This window comes from Gymnoscopelus braueri (genome assembly GCF_963280865.1).
Source record: "Gymnoscopelus braueri genome assembly, chromosome: 4".
NCBI classification, from domain to species: domain Eukaryota; kingdom Metazoa; phylum Chordata; class Actinopteri; order Myctophiformes; family Myctophidae; genus Gymnoscopelus; species Gymnoscopelus braueri.
Genome location: NC_137605.1, coordinates 24,398,241 through 24,417,879, shown reverse-complemented (window position 1 = coordinate 24,417,879; position 19,639 = coordinate 24,398,241). Strand labels below are relative to the sequence as shown.

Here is a 19,639-nt window from a genome sequence, read left to right as displayed (position 1 = left end):
GTGAAATCTAACCGACTAAAACATTACGGTCATTTTTGAACAAACCTCCTCTTTTGGACTAATAGTTGGTTGTTAGGCAGCCGCTGATCATGATTGCATAGTATCAAAATAAGCATATATGACAGAATAATTTCATAATAATATAAAGAACATAGAGGAGGACACACCAACCGCTTTGTCCAAATGTGTAATACTAGTTTGTGGCCCACAGTGTATATTATTAACCGTTTACAGTAATCTCCCCTGACGGCGGCGCAGGTCAGGAAAGAGGAAAGATGGCGGACAGTGACGACGAGAACAAAATTCAAACGGAGGAGGAGGATGCGAGAGGATACCAAAGTAAAAGTAAAAAGAGGAAAAACAGGACTAGTTATTTCAACGATTCCAGCCAGTTAGAACAGAAGTTTGTGATAGGCATGAGAGCAGTTGATAAAGTAGATGGGATAAAGTCTTCAGTGATCGTCATAAGGTTGGGAAGATTGTTGGAAGAATGTTTGGAGAAGTAAAATCGATCAGGATAACCGGAAGTGGAATGGTTGTGATCAAATGTAAATCAGAGAAACAGATGATGAATGCAGTGATATTGATTACAGAATATAAGTGCAAGTTGGATTGATTATCACTTGGGAAAAAAACAACGAGGAAGGGGTGATAAGTGGAGAGCACTATCAATAGAGCAAGACTAATTTCTTACCGTTAAAGGGGTGTCTGAAACAAAAATAATGAAACAAGTCAGATAAGGGAAGAAGGAGGATAGTCAATCGGTGTATAACATTTGACGGGGAACTGCCAAAACTGATGTATGTGAATTATGTGACCTATACAGTTAGGCCATATGAGAGAGCTCTTCTGAGATCTTATTCTTGTCAAGAATATGGGCGGCATCAGTGTGTAGGCCAGTCAGAAGATGAGGAAGGTGTGGGAAGGAAAAATGCAACAAGGATTGTATAGTAGTGACAAAAGAACCAACATGTCTACACTGTAATGGTAATCACTATGTGGGGTCAGCACTGGACTGTCATATACAGAAGCTGTGAAGAGAATGGATGAGAAAAAGGAAAAGGTGGCACTGGCAGGACAACATGAAATGGAGGGGGAAATGAATGGAGATGAGAAATATATCCTTTTGGACAAGAGACGGTTTCTGGCATTTATTGCCATGGTGATTAACCATGAGTTGAAATACAGGGGAAATCAGAGAGAACTACAAAAACTGCCGGTCTCCGCCAGGTCATTGATTGATTGATTGATGTACTTTTATTTAGTAAGACATGAGAATAACAGTACATGGAAGTACAAATTCACAATACAAGGTCTACTAAACTGGAAGACTCATTAAGCACTGAGCTTGTTTAAGATGAGAACCCCATGCACACAAATCATGATCAGGTAGGTTATTGTGGGCCGGCAATGTTTGGAAGTCGCCAATCAGGATGGAATATGAAAAATCAAACAGATCCGTCTTGATCACATGACTATAGAGATAATCTGAAGGCTTAATATACAAAAATGAGTTTTGCAAAAGTCGGCCTCCTGGTGGCGCTCTAAAAGGCAGATGGTTTTTCCTTGGCCTCTACAGAGTGTGCATACAAAGTTTTACACAGATCGGTGCAGTTTTACACAAATCGGCCTGTTATAGCGCCACCATGAGGCTGATTTGAAAAAAATCTAGTAGCATTTCTTCCTCAGCCTAGTGGGAATGTGCGTGCAAAATGTCATGGATTGCACGCTGTGTTCAGGATTTGAGGCATTTTGTTCAAAACGGAGTACTCCTGCAAACTTTGGAAGACATTTTTTGCCAATCAGGATGGAATATGACAAATCTGAAAGACCCGTTTTGTTTAATGACTAGAGATAGTGTGTACCGATTTGTGTGATTTTTGGACACAATCTGTAGGAGTACTGTCCAAAAATGTGTTTTGCACAAATCGGCCTCCTGGAGGCACTATAAAAGGCCCATTTAAAAAAGTTGGGTCAGAGGTTCTGCTCTGGCATCCAGGGAGTGTGTGTGCACAGTTTTGCTGCGATCAAGCCAACGGTGCCAGAGATTAGCTGTCCACAGACAGAATGAGACACGGACGGACGGACGGACAGGGGGCAAAACATACTCTCGCCATGCCTTTCGGCCTGGCGGAGACAAAAAAACCTACTCCTCGGGTATGGCTGGATCGCCATCTAGTGGAAGAATGCTGTTTTCTCTATTAAGACCACATTTTGTACATGTTTCTCTTCCATCATTTTAACCCTTGCATTAAGCTTTTTGTGGAGCTTATTCTATGCTTATGGACCTGAGAACTGAACTCAGTATGGACATTTGTCAAAGACAATAAAATTGTGTTATGTGTGAAAAGTCAGTAATATTTGCGAGGTATCTCTAGGACATAAATAAGATGGTAACCGTTTCAGTAGGGCCATTAATAAATATGTACCTGATGCGGGTAAACAATGACTATGAAGTGCTGAACAGGACCAGCCCACTCTCCTATAGAGAGTATAAATTGTGACAAATCTCAGTGCTACATGGTAGATCGTGTCCAGCAGACACAATGATGTGCATGTAAATATAATATGTCACCATAATAGTAGAGCGGATAAAAGCAATATTTTGGGAGAATCGTTCACTTGGTGATACAAGCGTGAAACTTGGTACAGATCATCTTTAGAGGTCATGTATCGATTTTTTTAATCGAGCCACTTGAAAATCAAAGATGGCGACCATTTTTCAAGATGGCCGACATCTTAGTGGGCAGTTAAGTGATATGATGGTTTATTTGGTGATACAAGCATGAAAATCGGCATGAGCAGTCTCTGTGGGTCACTTGACAATAGGCCACCCACAGCTACTTGAAATTTCAAGATGGCGGCCATTTTTCAAGATGGCCAACACTTTAGTGGAGCAATTAAGTTATATAATGGTTTATTTGGTGATACAAGCATGAACATTGGCATGAGCAGTCTCTGTGGGTCACTTGACAATAGGCCACCCACAGCTACTTGAAATTTCAAGATGGCGGCCATTTTTCAAGATGGCCAACACTTTAGTGGAGCAATTAAGTTATATAATGGTTTATTTGGTGATACAAGCATTACATTTGGCATGAGCAGTCTCTAAGGGTTGCTTGACAAGAAAACACTCCCAGCCACTTTACATTTCTATTTTCAAGATGGCCGCCCCCTGGATCCTCAAAAGATACATTTTCTCATAGAAATGTATGTTTTTTTTTCATTAAGGACGATTATACGATTATTATTATTATGCTAAAGAACAACTTTTAACACATCACAATATAGTTGTGTTGATTTGTTGATCATAGATAGATTAGATAAGAGTGAATATCTGCACTACCAGGGCACACTGGTGATATATCACTGCTGTTAAACTCAGAGTGGGGTTCAATGTCAGCTAATTGAAAGTTGGTATCCCAAATGCTGTCTAATTTACCCCAAAACAGTTAGATAGCCGCACCTGAATTGACAGGTTGTGCCAGCACGGGAGAGCCGAGCCAAGGTTAATGGGGTTTTAGTTAACCGGATGGTGTACAGATCGCTCAGGATTTAAATGGCATTGGATGAACGATCGAACTAAGTGTAGGGTTAAGGCACGAACTTAGTTGTATCCCATACATCAAAGTGCTTGGTAAAAGGTGGTAAAAGGATAAACCCTCGGCCTCTGCCTATGCTGCAGACATGGCAGAAGCCATCATAACAGTTGTGAAAACTAACTGGGACAGATGTTTAATTTGTCAGCAGGTCACCAAGGAAAAACTCATTCAGCCGAGTTTATTCAACAGAGAGCACGATCGTACTGGTTATGATACCATTGCAAGAAATGTTCCATTATTTCATAAGATCAATGCTCTGCCTATCTTACTTAGTCCAACCCGACTAGATGAAGGTGATGGCATAGAAAGCACATCGACAAGAAACAGAGCAAAATATAATTCAAGCTGTAAACTTAGGTTCAACAACACAGAGCTGAAAGGGCCCAAAAGAGAGCATCTACATCTGCTGAAGACACTGAAGATACCAAAGATATCCATGTCAAGAGGCCAAGAAGATCTAATGTATGACCGGTCCAGCGATGTCACAACTGTGAACGAGGCCAGGCTTGATCTCTTTGCCAGAAAGCAAAGACAATATGACTTGATCCCACCAACTCAAGCAGCACTCAAAGAGCATGCCAAACATGCTTCTTATGAGGCTGGATACGTGTGGGGACAGGCATTGAAGCGACATCCACAAATGCCGAGCCCATCTGACTGGGGATGGGTGGAACAGGACGAGAAGTGGAAAGTCTTCGGGACTCCACTTCCACCTATTGCGGAGAGTTGTTGGGAGTTGACCAAATGTGGGTGCTCCAAGGCATGTACTGGAAGGTGTAACTGCTTCAGATATGGATCCAGTTTCACATGCCTATGTAGTTGCCCCTGCTAGAACCTATTTGCATGTTTATTTTGCCAGAGTTATTCCCTGTTGTCCTCTGTGTTTTCAAGTGGAGGCCTATGGCTCGGCTTCCCCTCGTCACATCGACGCATCATGTTTTACTTTTTATCTAGTCTATTACTGTGTAATTTTCAGTTGTTACTTTGTAACATTGCTTCCACTGCCTTCCACTGCCATATCTAACAGTGAAGCACATTTTCAGTTTAGTTCCTTAGTATCGTTTGTCATGGTTCCGTGGCTATTGCCATTCAGTATTAGCCATTACTCATAATTTTGGAGCGCTGTCCGTTCAGCACCACAACTGTGCTTATCAGCACCACAACTGTGCTAATTTATTCATCTTATTTTTTGTATCCCCACCCCTTAGTATTTATTTGACACATGTAATGGCTGTTAGTTTAAAAAAAACAATATATATATATATATATATATATATATATATATATATATATATATATATATATATATATATATCCTCCCTTGTGACTGTTACCTTGTCGTGGTAAGGGAGCTTGTTTAGGCCTACCTCAGTGAACCCTGAGAGCTATGCCGGTGGGAGGCAACTCCTGACAGGTCTTACCAAACTGGACAGGTCGTGGGCGAGGAGTCAGACAAAACACAGTCAAACAACCTCTCTTGACAGAGCTTTTTGAGGAACCCAATACATTTCTATGAGAAAAGGTATCATTTAAAGATTGACATCTTGAAATTTCAAGTGGCTGTGGGCGGTTTCTTGTCAAATGACCTTTTGAGACGGCTCATGGCAATTTTCATGCTTGTATCACCAACTAAATGATTTCTTAAGCTTAACTAGTCCACTAAGGTGGTGGCCATCTTGAAAAATGGCCGCCATCTTGACATTTCAAGTAGCTGTGGGTGGCTTATTGTCAAGTGACCCACAGAGACTGCTCATGCCAATTTTCATGCTTGTATCACCAAATGAACCATTATATAACTTAAATGCTCCACTAAAGTGTTGGCCATCTTGAAAAATGGCCGCCATCTTGAAATTTCAAGTAGCTGTGGGTGGCCTATTGTCAAGTGACCCACAGAGACTGCTCATGCCAATTTTCATGCTTGTATCACCAAATAAACCATCATATCACTTAACTGCCCACTAAGGTATCGGCCATCTTGAAAAATGGCCGCCATCTTTGATTTTTGAGTGGCTCGATTAAAAAAGTCAAAGAGTTGACCTAAAGGAATGTTCATGCCAATTTTCACGCTTGTATCACAAAGTGAACGATTGTTCCTACTATCCGCTCTACTATAATCTATTATTGGTAAAAAAGATTAATAAAAAAGAAACCTAGCTGATACTAGCGTCTTTCTCACCCCAAGCGAGAAAGGCCTTATTTCTCAAATAAAATCCCAATATAATTGTATGCTTTGTAGAAGATGACATTTAAATGTAAGGCAGACAGAGCTATACTTTTTCACTTGTGGCAAATACTCATTAAATGCCTAGTTGCTGTTAATGATATTTGGCAGAGGGCCGGTGTCCTATTTTCCAGACGTCTCTGGGCTTACATGCTGTCTCTTTCACCTGGAAAAACATTTAGAATTATTCCTGTTCCCAAAAACGCATACTGTAAGGATTATGCTTTGACAAGTCATCTGCTAACTAGATCCTTTTCAGTTCACCTACAGTTGTAATAGAGGTACGGGCCATAGCCAGCTACATCCATTCTTACCTCATATATACATCTTTTATTATCTCCACCAAGCTAAAGGGGAAGATGACAATATCCTGTCATCAATATGATGTCAATCTGGCCCTAAAATGGAGTTGGGGACATGTGGAAAAATGTGGGGGTCATACCGAGGGGACATGGCCCTTTGGTACCAAGCCGTGTAAAGATGGGTGATAATGATGACGTCACCTGGTTTAGGCCCACGAGATATTGCGAGTGTTAAAAAGTCTTTCACAGCATCTTGGCTTGAGACACACATGCACGTGAGAGTGTGTGTTTTCGTTTGTATGTTTTATTACACGTGTGTGTGTGTGTGTGTGGGGGGGGGGGTCTGGTCTGGTTGGAACCGTGCCCATATTTTGAGTAATGCGCCATAGATATGTCATAGGTGATTGATATCATAGATGACTGACGTCACAGGCTTCACCACATGAAGTCCAAGATCCATATTAAAGCCACATCGTTCCTATGTAGATCCAGAGATCCATATAAATGTCTTTAGTAGATGTGAAACAGGTTATATCTTTCACTTGTGTTCTTAATTTAATAATTGCATTCATTGCATGTTCTGTTTTCTACAATAGCCTTTGGAATGTGGAGATGCACTGTGACAGTGAGAGAGCAGAGCGTGATGTATGTGATGATGTCACTTTCCTCAGAGGAGAGAGTTTTAGTACTCAGCGTGTGAAGAAGTGAATCTGTCAAGCAGTGCTTTGTGTGTTGAGCAGTGCTTTGTGCTGTGATTATTCCGAAATAATCACAGAATTGGACCAATAAACTTGCCAAAGAAGGGAGCAGTGTTTGTCTGGCTTTTTCACGGGGTCAGCCTAACTTTGGCATTTCAACCTGACAGAGTACACCATACAAAAGGTTGCAGGGTGGATCCAGAGTAGCTCAGAGAAGCTGCTTAAAGCTGGTCATGTCTAATGGGAATGAGCCTCTTGATAGGGAACACCCGCGCTTTGTGGCCTGTGATGAGGCTGAGGGGGTGGAGCCTCTGGAGCCAGGGCAGATCCTGAGGTACAATTGCGTCTACGAGAATGTCGAGGAAGAAGAGGATGATGATGACTCGCCACCAGAGCGGCAGATTGTTGTGGGCATCTGTGCCATGTCCAAGAAGTCCAATTCCAAGCCCATGAAAGAAATCATAGATCGTCTCTGTCTGTTCAAGTACATCACTGTCGTAACCTTTGAAGAGGATGTCATCCTCAACGAGCCTGTCAACAACTGGCCTCTCTGCGACAGCCTGATCTCCTTCCACTCCAAAGGTTTTCCTTTGGACAAAGCAGTGGCGTATGCAAAACTCAGGAATCCGCTTGTCATCAATGACCTGGACCTCCAGTATCATATCCAAGACAGGAGAGAGGTGTACAGAATCCTGAAGGCAGAGGGGATCCAGCTAACTCGTTACGCTGTTCTTAACAGGGACACAGCCAGACCACAGGAGTGTAACCTGGTGGAAGGAGAGGATCACGTTGAGGTGAACGGGGAGGTGTTCCAGAAGCCGTTTGTAGAGAAGCCAGTGAGCGCAGAGGACCACAATGTTTACATCTACTACCCGACCTCTGCCGGAGGGGGCAGTCAGAGACTCTTCAGAAAGATCGGCAGCCGGAGCAGTGTTTACTCCCCTGAGAGCAGCGTGAGGCAAACAGGATCATACATTTATGAGGAGTTCATGCCGACCGATGGTATTGATGTCAAGGTCTACGCAGTGGGTCCTGACTATGCCCATGCAGAAGCCAGGAAGTCACCAGCCCTTGATGGCAAGGTGGAGCGGGATAGCGAGGGCAAAGAGGTAAGGTATCCTGTCATTCTCAATGCGAGAGAGAAGCTCATCGCTTGGAAAGTCTGTCTGGCATTCAAGCAAACTGTCTGTGGTTTTGACTTACTCCGTGCCAATGGTCAGTCGTACGTTTGTGACGTCAACGGTTTCAGCTTTGTCAAGAACTCAAAGATGTACTACGATGACTGTGCAAAAATAGTGGGGAACATCATTATGAGAGAATTGTCTCCACAGTTCCAGATCCCCTGGTCCATACCTCTGGAGGCTGAGGACATTCCCATTGTCCCTACCACCTCTGGAACCATGATGGAATTGCGCTGTGTAATCGCCGTCATTCGCCATGGAGACCGAACTCCCAAGCAGAAAATGAAGATGGAGGTTCGTCACCAACGGTTTTTTGACTTATTTGAGAAATGTGAAGGATACAAAAGTGTAAAGCTGAAGTTAAAAAAGCCAAAGCAGTTACAGGAAGTGCTCGATATTGCTCGGCAACTCCTCGTGGAACTTGGAGAGAACACAGATTACGAAATAGAGGAGTCCAAAGCAAAGCTTGAACAACTGAAAACAGTACTTGAAATGTATGGCCATTTTTCCGGCATCAATCGCAAAGTTCAGTTGACCTACCTTCCACATGGGTGCCCTAAAGCATCAAGTGAAGATGATGTCAAGCGGAATGACCCGTCACTGTTACTTGTGCTGAAGTGGGGGGGTGAGCTTACTCCAGCAGGTAGAGTACAGGCTGAGGAGCTGGGGAGGGCATTCCGTGGCATGTACCCTGGAGGGCAAGGCGATGATGCTGGATTTCCAGGGTGTGGCCTTCTGCGCTTGCATAGCACGTACCGTCTCGACCTGAAGATCTACGCCTCTGATGAGGGCAGGGTGCAGATGACTGCTGCTGCCTTTGCCAAGGGTCTGCTGGCACTGGACGGGCAGCTGACTCCTATCCTGGTGCAGATGGTGAAGAGTGCCAATATGAACGGACTGCTAGACCGTGACTCGCTGAGCAATTGCCAGCAGAGGGTCAAAGAACGACTGCACGAGATTCTGCAGAAAGACAGGGACTTCACCACAGAGGACTATGAGAAGCTTGTTCCCACCAGTGGCACATCTCTGGTCAAGTCTATGCAGATGATCAAGAACCCAGTGAAGACGTGTGAAAAGGTGTACTTACTCATCCAGAACCTTACTCTGCAGATCCGTCAGATGATGGAGGACCCCAAGTTAACTGATATCCAGCTATATCACAATGAGACCCTCGAGCTCATGCTACGGCGCTGGGCCAAACTTGAGAAGGATTTCAAGATAAAAAATGGCCGCTACAACATCAGCAAGATTCCAGACATCTACGACTGCATTAAGTATGATGTACAACACAACAGCTCCCTCAAGCTGGACAACACCATGGAACTATACCGCCTCTCTAAGGCGCTGGCTGATATTGTTCTCCCACAGGAATATGGTATCACTCAGGCTGAGAAGCTAGACATTGCCAAAGGCTACTGCATCCCTCTCATCCGCAAAATACGCTCAGATCTCCAGAGAACGCAAGACGATGACACTGTCAACAAACTGCATCCTGTGTATTCCCGTGGTGTGACGTCACCAGAGCGGCATGTGAGGACCAGGTTGTATTTCACCAGTGAGAGCCATGTCCACTCTTTGCTTTCCATTCTGTGCTACGGAGCGCTCTGTGATGACACCAAAGACGACCAATGGAAAAGGGCCATGGAATACCTCAAAGTTGTCAGCGAGCTCAACTACATGACGCAGATTGTAATCATGCTTTACGAGGACCCCAACAAGGACCCCACATCGGAGGAGAGGTTTCATGTGGAGCTGCACTTCAGTCCCGGGGCCAAGGGCTGTGAGGAGGACAAAAACCTGCCCTCTGGATTTGGCTATAGGCCTGCGTCTCGGGGGAAGAGTTCCCAAAACAACAGCGATGAGGAGTCCACTAAGCGCGACAAACCCGACCGGGCTATCATGATGTTGAAACGCCTTGTGTCAAACCCAATCTACTATATCAACAGGAAGCTTACCCGCTCCAAGAAGATAAGCTCTGTGGAAGTTCTGGCAGAGAACAGTGCCCATATGCGGAGACCTACCAGACTTCACTCTAAACTTAAGCTTACTGGATTAGGTCCTCAACCAGCATCAGATCTGCCAGGTTTTGAGTTGTACCCCATGGTCCCTCTGGAGACCCTGCACAATTCCCTATCGCTGAAGCAAGTGGATGATTTCCTTGTGTCCATTGCCAAATCCCATGATTCCATCTCAAATATCTTGCCGTCATCTGCGCCTGGGAAGAAAGCACCTCTCAATACGTATACTCCTGCTAAAGTCTTGCCTTGTCCTTTCACACAGGGAAAAAAGCTCCATGACAAAGCTGGAAAGAAGAGCAGTGCAACTCCCAAAACTCAGAGGTCCCTTGAGAACGCTGAACGGTGTAAGCCTATCATCCAGCAAATGGAGGATCTGAAAGTTGTCCCTGGAACCCCAGCTGCCCACCAAACCAGTGGGAATAATAAACTAGTCATTTCCGTCCCAGTTATAGAACTGGTGACGGAAAGTCACCAAGTGCCACAAGAACCCATGACTCAAGACACCATTAGTTGAATGGTGCTCAAGATACTTTCATTGCCATGCGAACCAGACTTCGGTGGTAACACTTTTTGGTATAGCTTTTGTTTGCCCTGCAGAATAAAGAATGTTCATGAAATGCCACTGACAATTTGTATGTCTTGTAAGAATCTAGTGTTAGCAGAGAACAGCTGATTGTGAAGAGGAAATCGAACATTATGTAAACAAAGTATGTCTTAGGAGCAATGCTGTTGTGCGGACCTTTATTGTTTTCTGTCTAAGTGTTTAATTTTCTTTAAAACACAGAAAATATTACATTTCGGCCACAGCTGGCCTTAGTCATTAAGGCCAATATTGTGTTTTAAAGTAAACTAAACACTTAGGACCAATGCTGTTGTGCAGACTTTTATTCTTTTGAACGGTCACTCTGTCCAGCACCGGCAAGGAACTGGATGTGCACAACCCACTGTTCTGAATTAGACAGAAAACTACCAACAGGTTAACCTGTTATTTAATTAGACTTCTGCCCCATTCTAGATTTCCATAGACCTCCACCTAGAAAAGAGTAGTAGGGCTGAATAATATGTTCTTGTTAGTTGTGGATCATTTTACAAAGTATGCCCAGGCAACATGCAAATACATCTGGCAAGACTGCATCAAAGATGCATCATAACCAAGGAGAAGCAGCAGCGTGTGTGGAAGCAGTGATCAAGTGAATGAGGAAGCCATATTTAAAGGGGTCTTCAACATTTTTCAGGCCAATAACCCCTTAGCTGAGAGAGAGATATGAAGCAGGGATCCCCACTACATATTGTATACAATTCTGTCGCATATTAAACTTTCTCATAGATTTCATAGATAGCTTGATTGACAGCACTATCATCAGCATTGTGGAAATTGATGTTTTTTTATTAGTTTGTTGTTTACACATTATCTGTTCTATGTTGCATTTCATGTTAATGTGATGGCTATTCTCAGACATTTAACCACTTAGACCCTCAATACTTTGTGAACTTAACCTCTAGCTCTGTATGGTTCGCTCCTTTTTCCCTGTACACCAAATCTCTTTGCCGAAAATTGCTTTTCTACAAGCTCAATGCTGTGGCGCGTTGTGAGCTTGTTGCGTGACTATTTTTCAGAATAGGGATGCTAGGGTTCAAGTGGTGTTAAATGTATCGTTATTGAAAGAAAAAGAAAATGTATGGCAGCATTGCATTTTTTGTTAGTGGGGGAGGGTGTTCTAGACTCTACTCCCACCAACAAAAAATTGTTAGTTGGGGCTGGTGATAGTGCTGTACCTATACCGTAACAGAAACTGCTTTACATTTACAGTCAGAAAGAAACTTGTTCAACAACTCATACTACCAATTGATTTACTTTGAAGTTCCAATTGCACCAAATTGTTGCCAAAAAATCCTTATGTTTAAAGCTCCTTCTCACTCTAACAATCTACCTGTTCATACTCGTTCAATAACATCTTTTCAATTGTTTAAAATTGCACTGTCCTCTCTTGCGATTACCTTTTCATGTTTTGACTAATCATTATAATAGATCTATGACGCAATGATTCATATACGTGCTATGTGTACTGTTGTAGCTGTTGTGTTATCGTTGTATTGTTTTGTTTGTTTGAATAGTCTATAAAAAAAATATTTTGACTTGATGTATGAAGTTAATATTGTAATTTGCGGACCCCCTTGAAAACTAGACGGTTCAGCTCAAGGGGTTATTCCTAATAAGAATTTCAGACAGACTATTAAAAGTCACCACAACTCCCTGAATCTTCAACTGATTTTCAAGTGGTTAAGTTTGTAACCAATGCCAGACATGGTGTTATGGATGAAGTATTGGTTACATTTGAAATGCATATTTCGTACCAAAATACTTTTATCTAATCCAAGTAAAAGTAACAAAACATGTCTGTCTCCCTCCAGTCACTGAAATAGATAATACATATAAATTAAATATGCAGGCCACATTGCAGAATTGCCCTGTCTGCCTATAGCCAACATCCTCGTCATGCTATTCAGGTCAGAACAAAGATATCTATGTAGTGTCCAAACATTAAATACCATAATTAAATTTTCAACTTTGAAAGAAAAAAAACTGACCATCATTGAGTTTTTTTTTTTTTTACAAAAACGGCAAATACAAATGAAATCAATTTGAGACACTGAGTCTGTGTTCTATATTTTAATGGGACTGAAACCATAACACATAACACTCCAAGACAGTTGAAAGCAATTATAACATCAAAGTCACAGAGCAGTATATAATGGTTAGTAAGTAAATAACAAACAGTCAAATAATAAAAATCCCTGGAAGATAACTATTTTGCACAACTTTTGCTGTGTTGCCACTCTGTAATTTATAGTTCGGCGATGTGGTGAAGCCTCAATTTGTAAATTTAAGACACAACTAATAACATAAAATAATGGCTGTTGATACCAAATGGGTATCCTCAATGTGCTCCCTGAGCACAAACACATCTTCATTCTGAACCAATCTCATCCCAAACTGCACACAAACGTCTGTCTGCAAACAAACTGACCATGTCTCTGGGGCCCTGTTTAGACTGCAGTAAAATCCGATTTATTTCACAAATCCGAGTGTGGAGTTTGGCAAGTTCCAACTAACTAAAGTTGCTGCACGGCTGCCTCTTATGAGCTTACCCTCCCCAATATGGCGCCCACAGATACATACGGCCCAGAGTCAAAGGTAGCGTCTACCTTTTTATGTCATGGTCCCCATGGGAAGTGCACTGGCTAGCGGTGCGCCTGGGTTTGACAAGCCTTGGTGCACAAGCGGGCGTGGACCCGCTTATGCTTTTCGGCTAAAATCGCTGTTTTGAATCGAAAATGGGTAATTTGGAACCAGAATCAGATTTGAAACCACCTCTGAATGTGGCTCAAGTCGGATTTGTAAAAAATCAAATTCCATCTCTGTTCAAGACTTCATCAAACAAATCGGATTCCAATCTGGATATGGCATAGATCTGATTTAGGCTGGATTTGGCTGCCAGTCTAAACAGTGTATTATTTTTCTTGTGTTTTTTTTCCATGTTCCCTCTCTAGATATACATTTCCGGAGCGGTCGCTTCATCCCATATGCTGGCAACATGCTGTTTGTCCTGTACGACTGCCCCCACCATGGCACCAGACTGCAGATGTTGCTGAACGAGGAGCCGCTCCGATTCCTGGGCCTGAAGGAGGATGTGCCGCCATGCCAGGATGTACGCGGCGGTACATGGAGCTGCTGGGCAGAGACCAAAATGTGTATTTATTTAATCATGCAAGTGATTTAAAGTGAGATTTCTTCAAGTTGATATGCCCTGTACAATATACCTATATTGTGTCGGAGCCAATGATTATACACCTTGATTTAATTGTCTAATTAAGCCACAGCCAATGTGATGCTTTTCGTTTACTTGATTGCTAATGCATATAGTCTGGTGGGTTTTTGTAAAAAAAAAAATGGGACACGTGGTACCAAGATGACATGGATGGTAGGGGAGACCGGTGCTACTTGCAAGACACATTTTTCACTTCAATATCTGGCCCTGGCCATGCGCCTGGCTAAGCTCCTCTCCTCCCTGGTGAACGTGGCCAACCTGAGAGAAGGGAGGCTCAGGTTCCAGACGAGCTCCAAACAACGCTGTATTGACAGTAGAGGCGTTCCAGCAAGGACTACACAAGTACTGGGGGACAGAAGGTATGGAGAGGGAAGGGTGGAAAGGGAGTACTGAGGTCTAGACTAACATGATGGTTTGAAAAAAGGGGATGGATTCATTACAGATTGTGTCAGAGCCATGTAGGAAGTCTACTACGAGAAAGATCATGCTTCACTCTCCCTCTCTCTCAGAAGTGAAGCACCACAAGGTGAAGGACAACATCATGCGGGCAGAAAAGAACAAAATAAACATGGAAGAGGTGGATAAGTTTGAATGCGGAGAGGAAACTAATGGAATGGACTCTAAATATGACCAAAATGTGCATTTTCTAGTCATGTAAGTGTTTTTAAGTGAGATTTCTTCAATTTGATATACACCTGAAAAGTCTGAAAGTTACAGAATGTGAATGAAAAATATTGGAACTGAGTATTTTTCTAAATGTTTGGTTAATGGAAAAACAAATGAAATTAGAAGAGAATGTAAATCTCATTCTCGTGTTTTTTTGTTTGTTTTCTTTCTAGATATAAGTTTCCGGAGCGGTCGCTTTATCCTGTATGCTGCTAACCTGCTGTTGTCCAGTATGACTGCCCCCACCATGGCACCAGACTGCAGAGGTTGCTCAACGAGGAGCCGCTCCGATTCCCGAGGCTGAAGGAGGATGTGCCGCCATACCAGGACGTACGCAGGCGGTACATGGAGCTGCTGGGCAGAGACCAAAATGTATTTTTTTGAGTCATGTAAGAGATTTTAAAGTGAGACTTCTTCAAGTTGATATGCCCTGTACAGTGTACAATATACCTATATTGTGTCGGAGCCAATGATTATACACCTTGATTTAATTGTCTAATTAAGCCACAGCCAATGTGATGCTTTTCGTTTACTTGATTGCTAATTCATATAGTCTGGTGGGTTTTTGTCAGTTTGAGTGGAGAAGTGTTTGAAGCAACAGTTTTTGACCACATTGTACAAGAAACAAATTCTTTTTTTCCTGTTTCATTTAGGTAAAGCATATCGTTATCACTAGACTGTTGTAGGCTGAAACATATACCGGCGATCGCACGGCACCTGCTTTCCCACTTGGAAAAACATCATGAACATGGGTCAACAGCATAATTTGGAAAGGGGTCCAGGCTCTTCGGGGTCATTGGTGCATGACAAAAAAAATGGGACACGTGGTACCAAGATGACATGGATGGTAGGGGAGACCGGTGCTACTTGCAAGACACATTTTTCACTTCAATATCTGGCCCTGGCCATGCGCCTGGCTAAGCTCCTCTCCTCCCTGGTGAACGTGGCCAACCTGAGAGAAGGGAGGCTCAGGTTCCAGACCAGCTCCGAACAACACTGTATTGACAGTAGAGGCGTTCCAGCAAGGACTACATAAGTACTGGGGGACAGAAGGTATGGAGAGGGAAGGGTGGAAAGGGAGTACTGAGGTTTAGACTAACATGATGGTTTGAAAAAAGGGGATGGATTCATTACAGATTGTGTCAGAGCCATGTAGGAAGTCTACTACGAGAAAGATCATGCTTCACTCTCCCTCTCTCTCAGAAGTGAAGCACCACAAGGTGAAGGACAACATCATGCGGGCAGAAAAGAACAAAATAAACATGGAAGAGGTGGATAAGTTTGAATGCGGAGAGGAAACTAATGGAATGGACTCTAAATATGACCAAAATGTGCATTTTCTAGTCATGTAAGTGTTTTTAAGTGAGATTTCTTCAATTTGATATACACCTGAAAAGTCTGAAAGTTACACAGAATGTGAATGAAAAATATTGGAACTGAGTATTTTTCTAAATGTTTGGTTAATGGAAAAACAATAAATGAAATTAGAAGAGAATGTAAATCTCATTCTCGTGTTTTTTTGTTTGTTTTCTTTCTAGATATAAGTTTCCGGAGCGGTCGCTTTATCCTGTATGCTGCTAACCTGCTGTTGTCCAGTATGACTGCCCCCACCATGGCACCAGACTGCAGAGGTTGCTCAACGAGGAGCCGCTCCGATTCCCGAGGCTGAAGGAGGATGTGCCGCCATACCAGGACGTACGCAGGCGGTACATGGAGCTGCTGGGCAGAGACCAAAATGTATTTTTTTGAGTCATGTAAGAGATTTTAAAGTGAGACTTCTTCAAGTTGATATGCCCTGTACAGTGTACAATATACCTATATTGTGTCGGAGCCAATGATTATACACCTTGATTTAATTGTCTAATTAAGCCACAGCCAATGTGATGCTTTTCGTTTACTTGATTGCTAATTCATATAGTCTGGTGGGTTTTTATCAGTTTGAGTGGAGAAGTGTTTGAAGCAACAGTTTTTTGACCACATTTTACAAGAAACACATTCCCTCCCCCCCCCCCCCGTTTCATTTAGGTAAAGCATATTGTCCCGTGGCTATTCAGAGCCAGAGTTTAAGTCCGTTGGGCGTGGCGATCCAGGACCAAGGCACCAAGCGTGATGACGAACGTGGGCCACGGCCTGAGGAGGAAACAAGAGGCTCTTTAAGAGATTGTGGCAGAAATCAACGTAGCGTCTCACTCACACAATGCTGATAGAGCTCGGAAGGACCGTCCCTTTAGGCCGGGTTGGCTGGCATGTAGCAGTAATCAATCTGCGTGGTCGTGGCGATCCTCAGTGGGACGTCGGGGGGTGATCAACGCTGTTCTGCGGTGTCCAGGAGTGGAAACTGGGAAGGAGGATAAGGCTCGTAAGTAACGGTCAGATTTGCAATATAGCACCACACTCTCACAAATGGATCTTGTGGGTAACGTCCCTTTTAAGCAGGGTTAACAGGCATATCACAGGTGTGCAGCGTACCGTCTGGTGTAGTCAGCGCCGTGTCTCCTTGGCTCGCGCCGCCGAATAATGCCTCCTTTATACCGCTGCCATCCAATAACAGGGCGCCAGGTATCACCTCCACCTGTTTCACCGCCCTCTCATTACCTACAGTGGGAAAAGGGAAAACACAGAACCACCCCCTGTCCAACCCAGGCACTTGCCAGTATAACAACCCTTCCCTCAGTCCATACTCTATCTATATGGTCTCTGTTTACAGCCAGTCATTGTCAAGTTCATGTCCACAGGTGACATATTGTGTCAGAGCCAATGATTATACACCTTGATTTACTTGTCCAATTAAGCCACAGCCAATGTGATGCTTTTTTTACTTGATTGCTACGAAACTATGCGGGCAGAAAAGATTAAGAACAAAACAAACGAGGTGGAGAAGTTCGAATGCGGAGAGGACACTAATGGAATGGACTCCAAATGAGAACAAAATGTGTATTTTTATTTTGTCATGCAAGTGATTTTAAAGTGAGATTTCTTCAATTTGATATGCCCTGTACAATATACCTATATTGTGTCGGAGCCAATGATTATCTCTGTCTCTCTCTCAGAAGTGAAGCACCACGAGGTGAAGAACACCATTCTGGGGGACAGAAAGAAAACCAAGGGGAAAAAGAACGTGGCCAACCTTAGGGAAGGGAGGGTCAAGTTCCAAACCACCTCAAAGGAACGCTGCAGAGAAAGTGTCGAGGCCTTCCAGCAAGGACTACTGGAGTCCACTTGGAAAAACATCATGAACATGGGTCAACAGCATAATTTGGAAGGGGGTCCAGGCTCTTTGGGGTCATTGGTGCATGACAAAAAAAATGGGACACGTGGTACCAAGATGACATGGATGGTAGGGGAAGACCGGTGCTACTTGTAAGACACATTTTTCACTTCAATATCTGGCCCTGGCCATGCGCCTTGCTAAGCTCCTCTCCTCCCTGGTGAACGTGGCCAACCTGAGAAGGGAGGCTCAGGTTCCAGACCAGCTACAAACTACGCTGTATTGACAGTATAGAGGCGTTCCAGCAAGGACTACATAAGTACTGGGGGACAGAAGGTATGGAGAGGGAAGGGTAGAAAGGGAGTACTGAGGTGTAGACTAACATGATGGTTTGAAAAAAGGGGATGGATTCATTATATGGATTCATTATTTTGTCATGCAAGTGATTTTAAAGTGAGATTTCTTCAATTTGATATGCCCTGTACAATATACCTATATTGTGTCGGAGCCAATGATTATCTCTGTCTCTCTCTCAGAAGTGAAGCACCACGAGGTGAAGAACACCATTCTGGGGGACAGAAAGAAAACCAAGGGGAAAAAGAACGTGGCCAACCTTAGGGAAGGGAGGGTCAAGTTCCAAACCACCTCAAAGGAACGCTGCAGAGAAAGTGTCGAGGCCTTCCAGCAAGGACTACAGGAGTCCTGGGGGACAGAAGGTATGGAGAGGGAAGGGTGGAAAGAGAGCACTGAGGTGTAGACAACATGGTTTGAAAAGGGGGGATGGATTTATTACAGATTGTGTCAGAGCCATGTAGGTTTTCTACTACGAGAAAGATCATTGTTTCACTCTCCTCTCAGAAGTGACGCACTACGAGGTGAAGGACACCATTCTGCGGGCAGAAAAGAAAACAAAGGGGAAAAAGAATAAGGAAGAGGTGGAGAACTAAAAATGTGGAGAGGAGATGGAGAGAGTGAGGAGGAGGGTGGCGGAGAGACTGAAAATTCCTCATCACCACCTCACACCAGGTGAGACAGCACCCAATTAAAATCAGTTCAATATGATTATATTAGCGGAGATATTGTTTGCCAATGTTCATGTTGCAAAAGACCCAATATTGCTACCACTTCTCAACTAACAACTGGCTATGTGTGTCTTCCTTTACCCCTAACAGTACGCATGCACTAACAAGCATGCAAAAAAAGGGTCAAGTTCCAAACCACCTCAAAGGAACGCTGCAGAGAAAGTGTCGAGGCCTTCCAGCAAGGACTACAGGAGTCCTGGGGGACAGAAGGTATGGAGAGGGAAGGGTGGAAAGAGAGCACTGAGGTGTAGACAACATGGTTTGAAAAGGGGGGATGGATTTATTACAGATTGTGTCAGAGCCATGTAGGTTTTCTACTACGAGAAAGATCATTGTTTCACTCTCCTCTCAGAAGTGATGCACTACGAGGTGAAGGACACCATTCTGCGGGCAGAAAAGAAAACAGGGGGAAAAGAATAAGGAAGAGGTGGAGAACTACAAATGTGGAGAGGAGATGGAGAGAGTGAGGAGGGTGGCGGAGAGACTGAAAATTCCTCATCACCACCTCACACCAGGTGAGACAGCACCCAATTAAAATCAGTTCAATATGATTATATTAGCGGAGATATTGTTTGCCAATGTTCATGTTGCAAAAGACCCAATATTGCTACCACTTCTCAACTAACAACTGGCTATGTGTGTCTTCCTTTACCCCTAACAGTACGCATGCACTAACAAACATGCAAAAAAAGGGTCAAGTTCCAAACCAACTCAAAGGAACGCTGCAGAGAAAGTGTCGAGGCCTTCCAGCAAGGACTACAGGAGTCCTGGGGGACAGAAGGTATGGAGAGGGAAGGGTGGAAAGAGAGCACTGAGGTGTAGACAACATGG

General features: G+C 43.5%; 2 protein-coding genes across 5 annotated transcripts; one reads left to right on the top strand and one right to left on the bottom strand.

The window, feature by feature from the left end:
• Positions 1-7,056: 7,056 nt before the first annotated feature.
• On the top strand, positions 7,057-10,536 carry LOC308083530 (inositol hexakisphosphate and diphosphoinositol-pentakisphosphate kinase 2-like; the record flags this gene model as incomplete). The annotated part of the gene is made up of 1 exon (XM_080425845.1): positions 7,057-10,536. The coding sequence occupies one exon, from the start codon at positions 7,057-7,059 to the stop codon at positions 10,534-10,536; it is 3,480 nt and encodes a 1,159-aa protein (XP_080281971.1).
• Positions 10,537-12,773: 2,237 nt separating this feature from the next.
• Positions 12,774-19,016, bottom strand: LOC308083285 (uncharacterized protein). Of its 4 annotated transcripts, none has more exons than XM_080425559.1 (6): positions 18,274-19,016; positions 16,988-18,188; positions 16,713-16,856; positions 16,101-16,237; positions 14,736-14,872; positions 12,774-13,755 (listed from the first exon to the last, which is right to left on the bottom strand). In XM_080425559.1, the coding sequence occupies exons 4-6, from the start codon at positions 16,130-16,132 to the stop codon at positions 13,571-13,573; spliced, it is 354 nt and encodes a 117-aa protein (XP_080281685.1). In that variant the 5' UTR covers positions 16,133-16,237; positions 16,713-16,856; positions 16,988-18,188; positions 18,274-19,016; the 3' UTR covers positions 12,774-13,570. The 4 variants fall into 4 exon arrangements, with proteins under 4 accessions (XP_080281685.1, XP_080281684.1, XP_080281686.1 ...); XM_080425558.1 differs by having other exon boundaries at positions 16,101-16,234; XM_080425560.1 differs by having other exon boundaries at positions 12,774-13,752; positions 16,101-16,234.
• Positions 19,017-19,639: the final 623 nt, after the last annotated feature.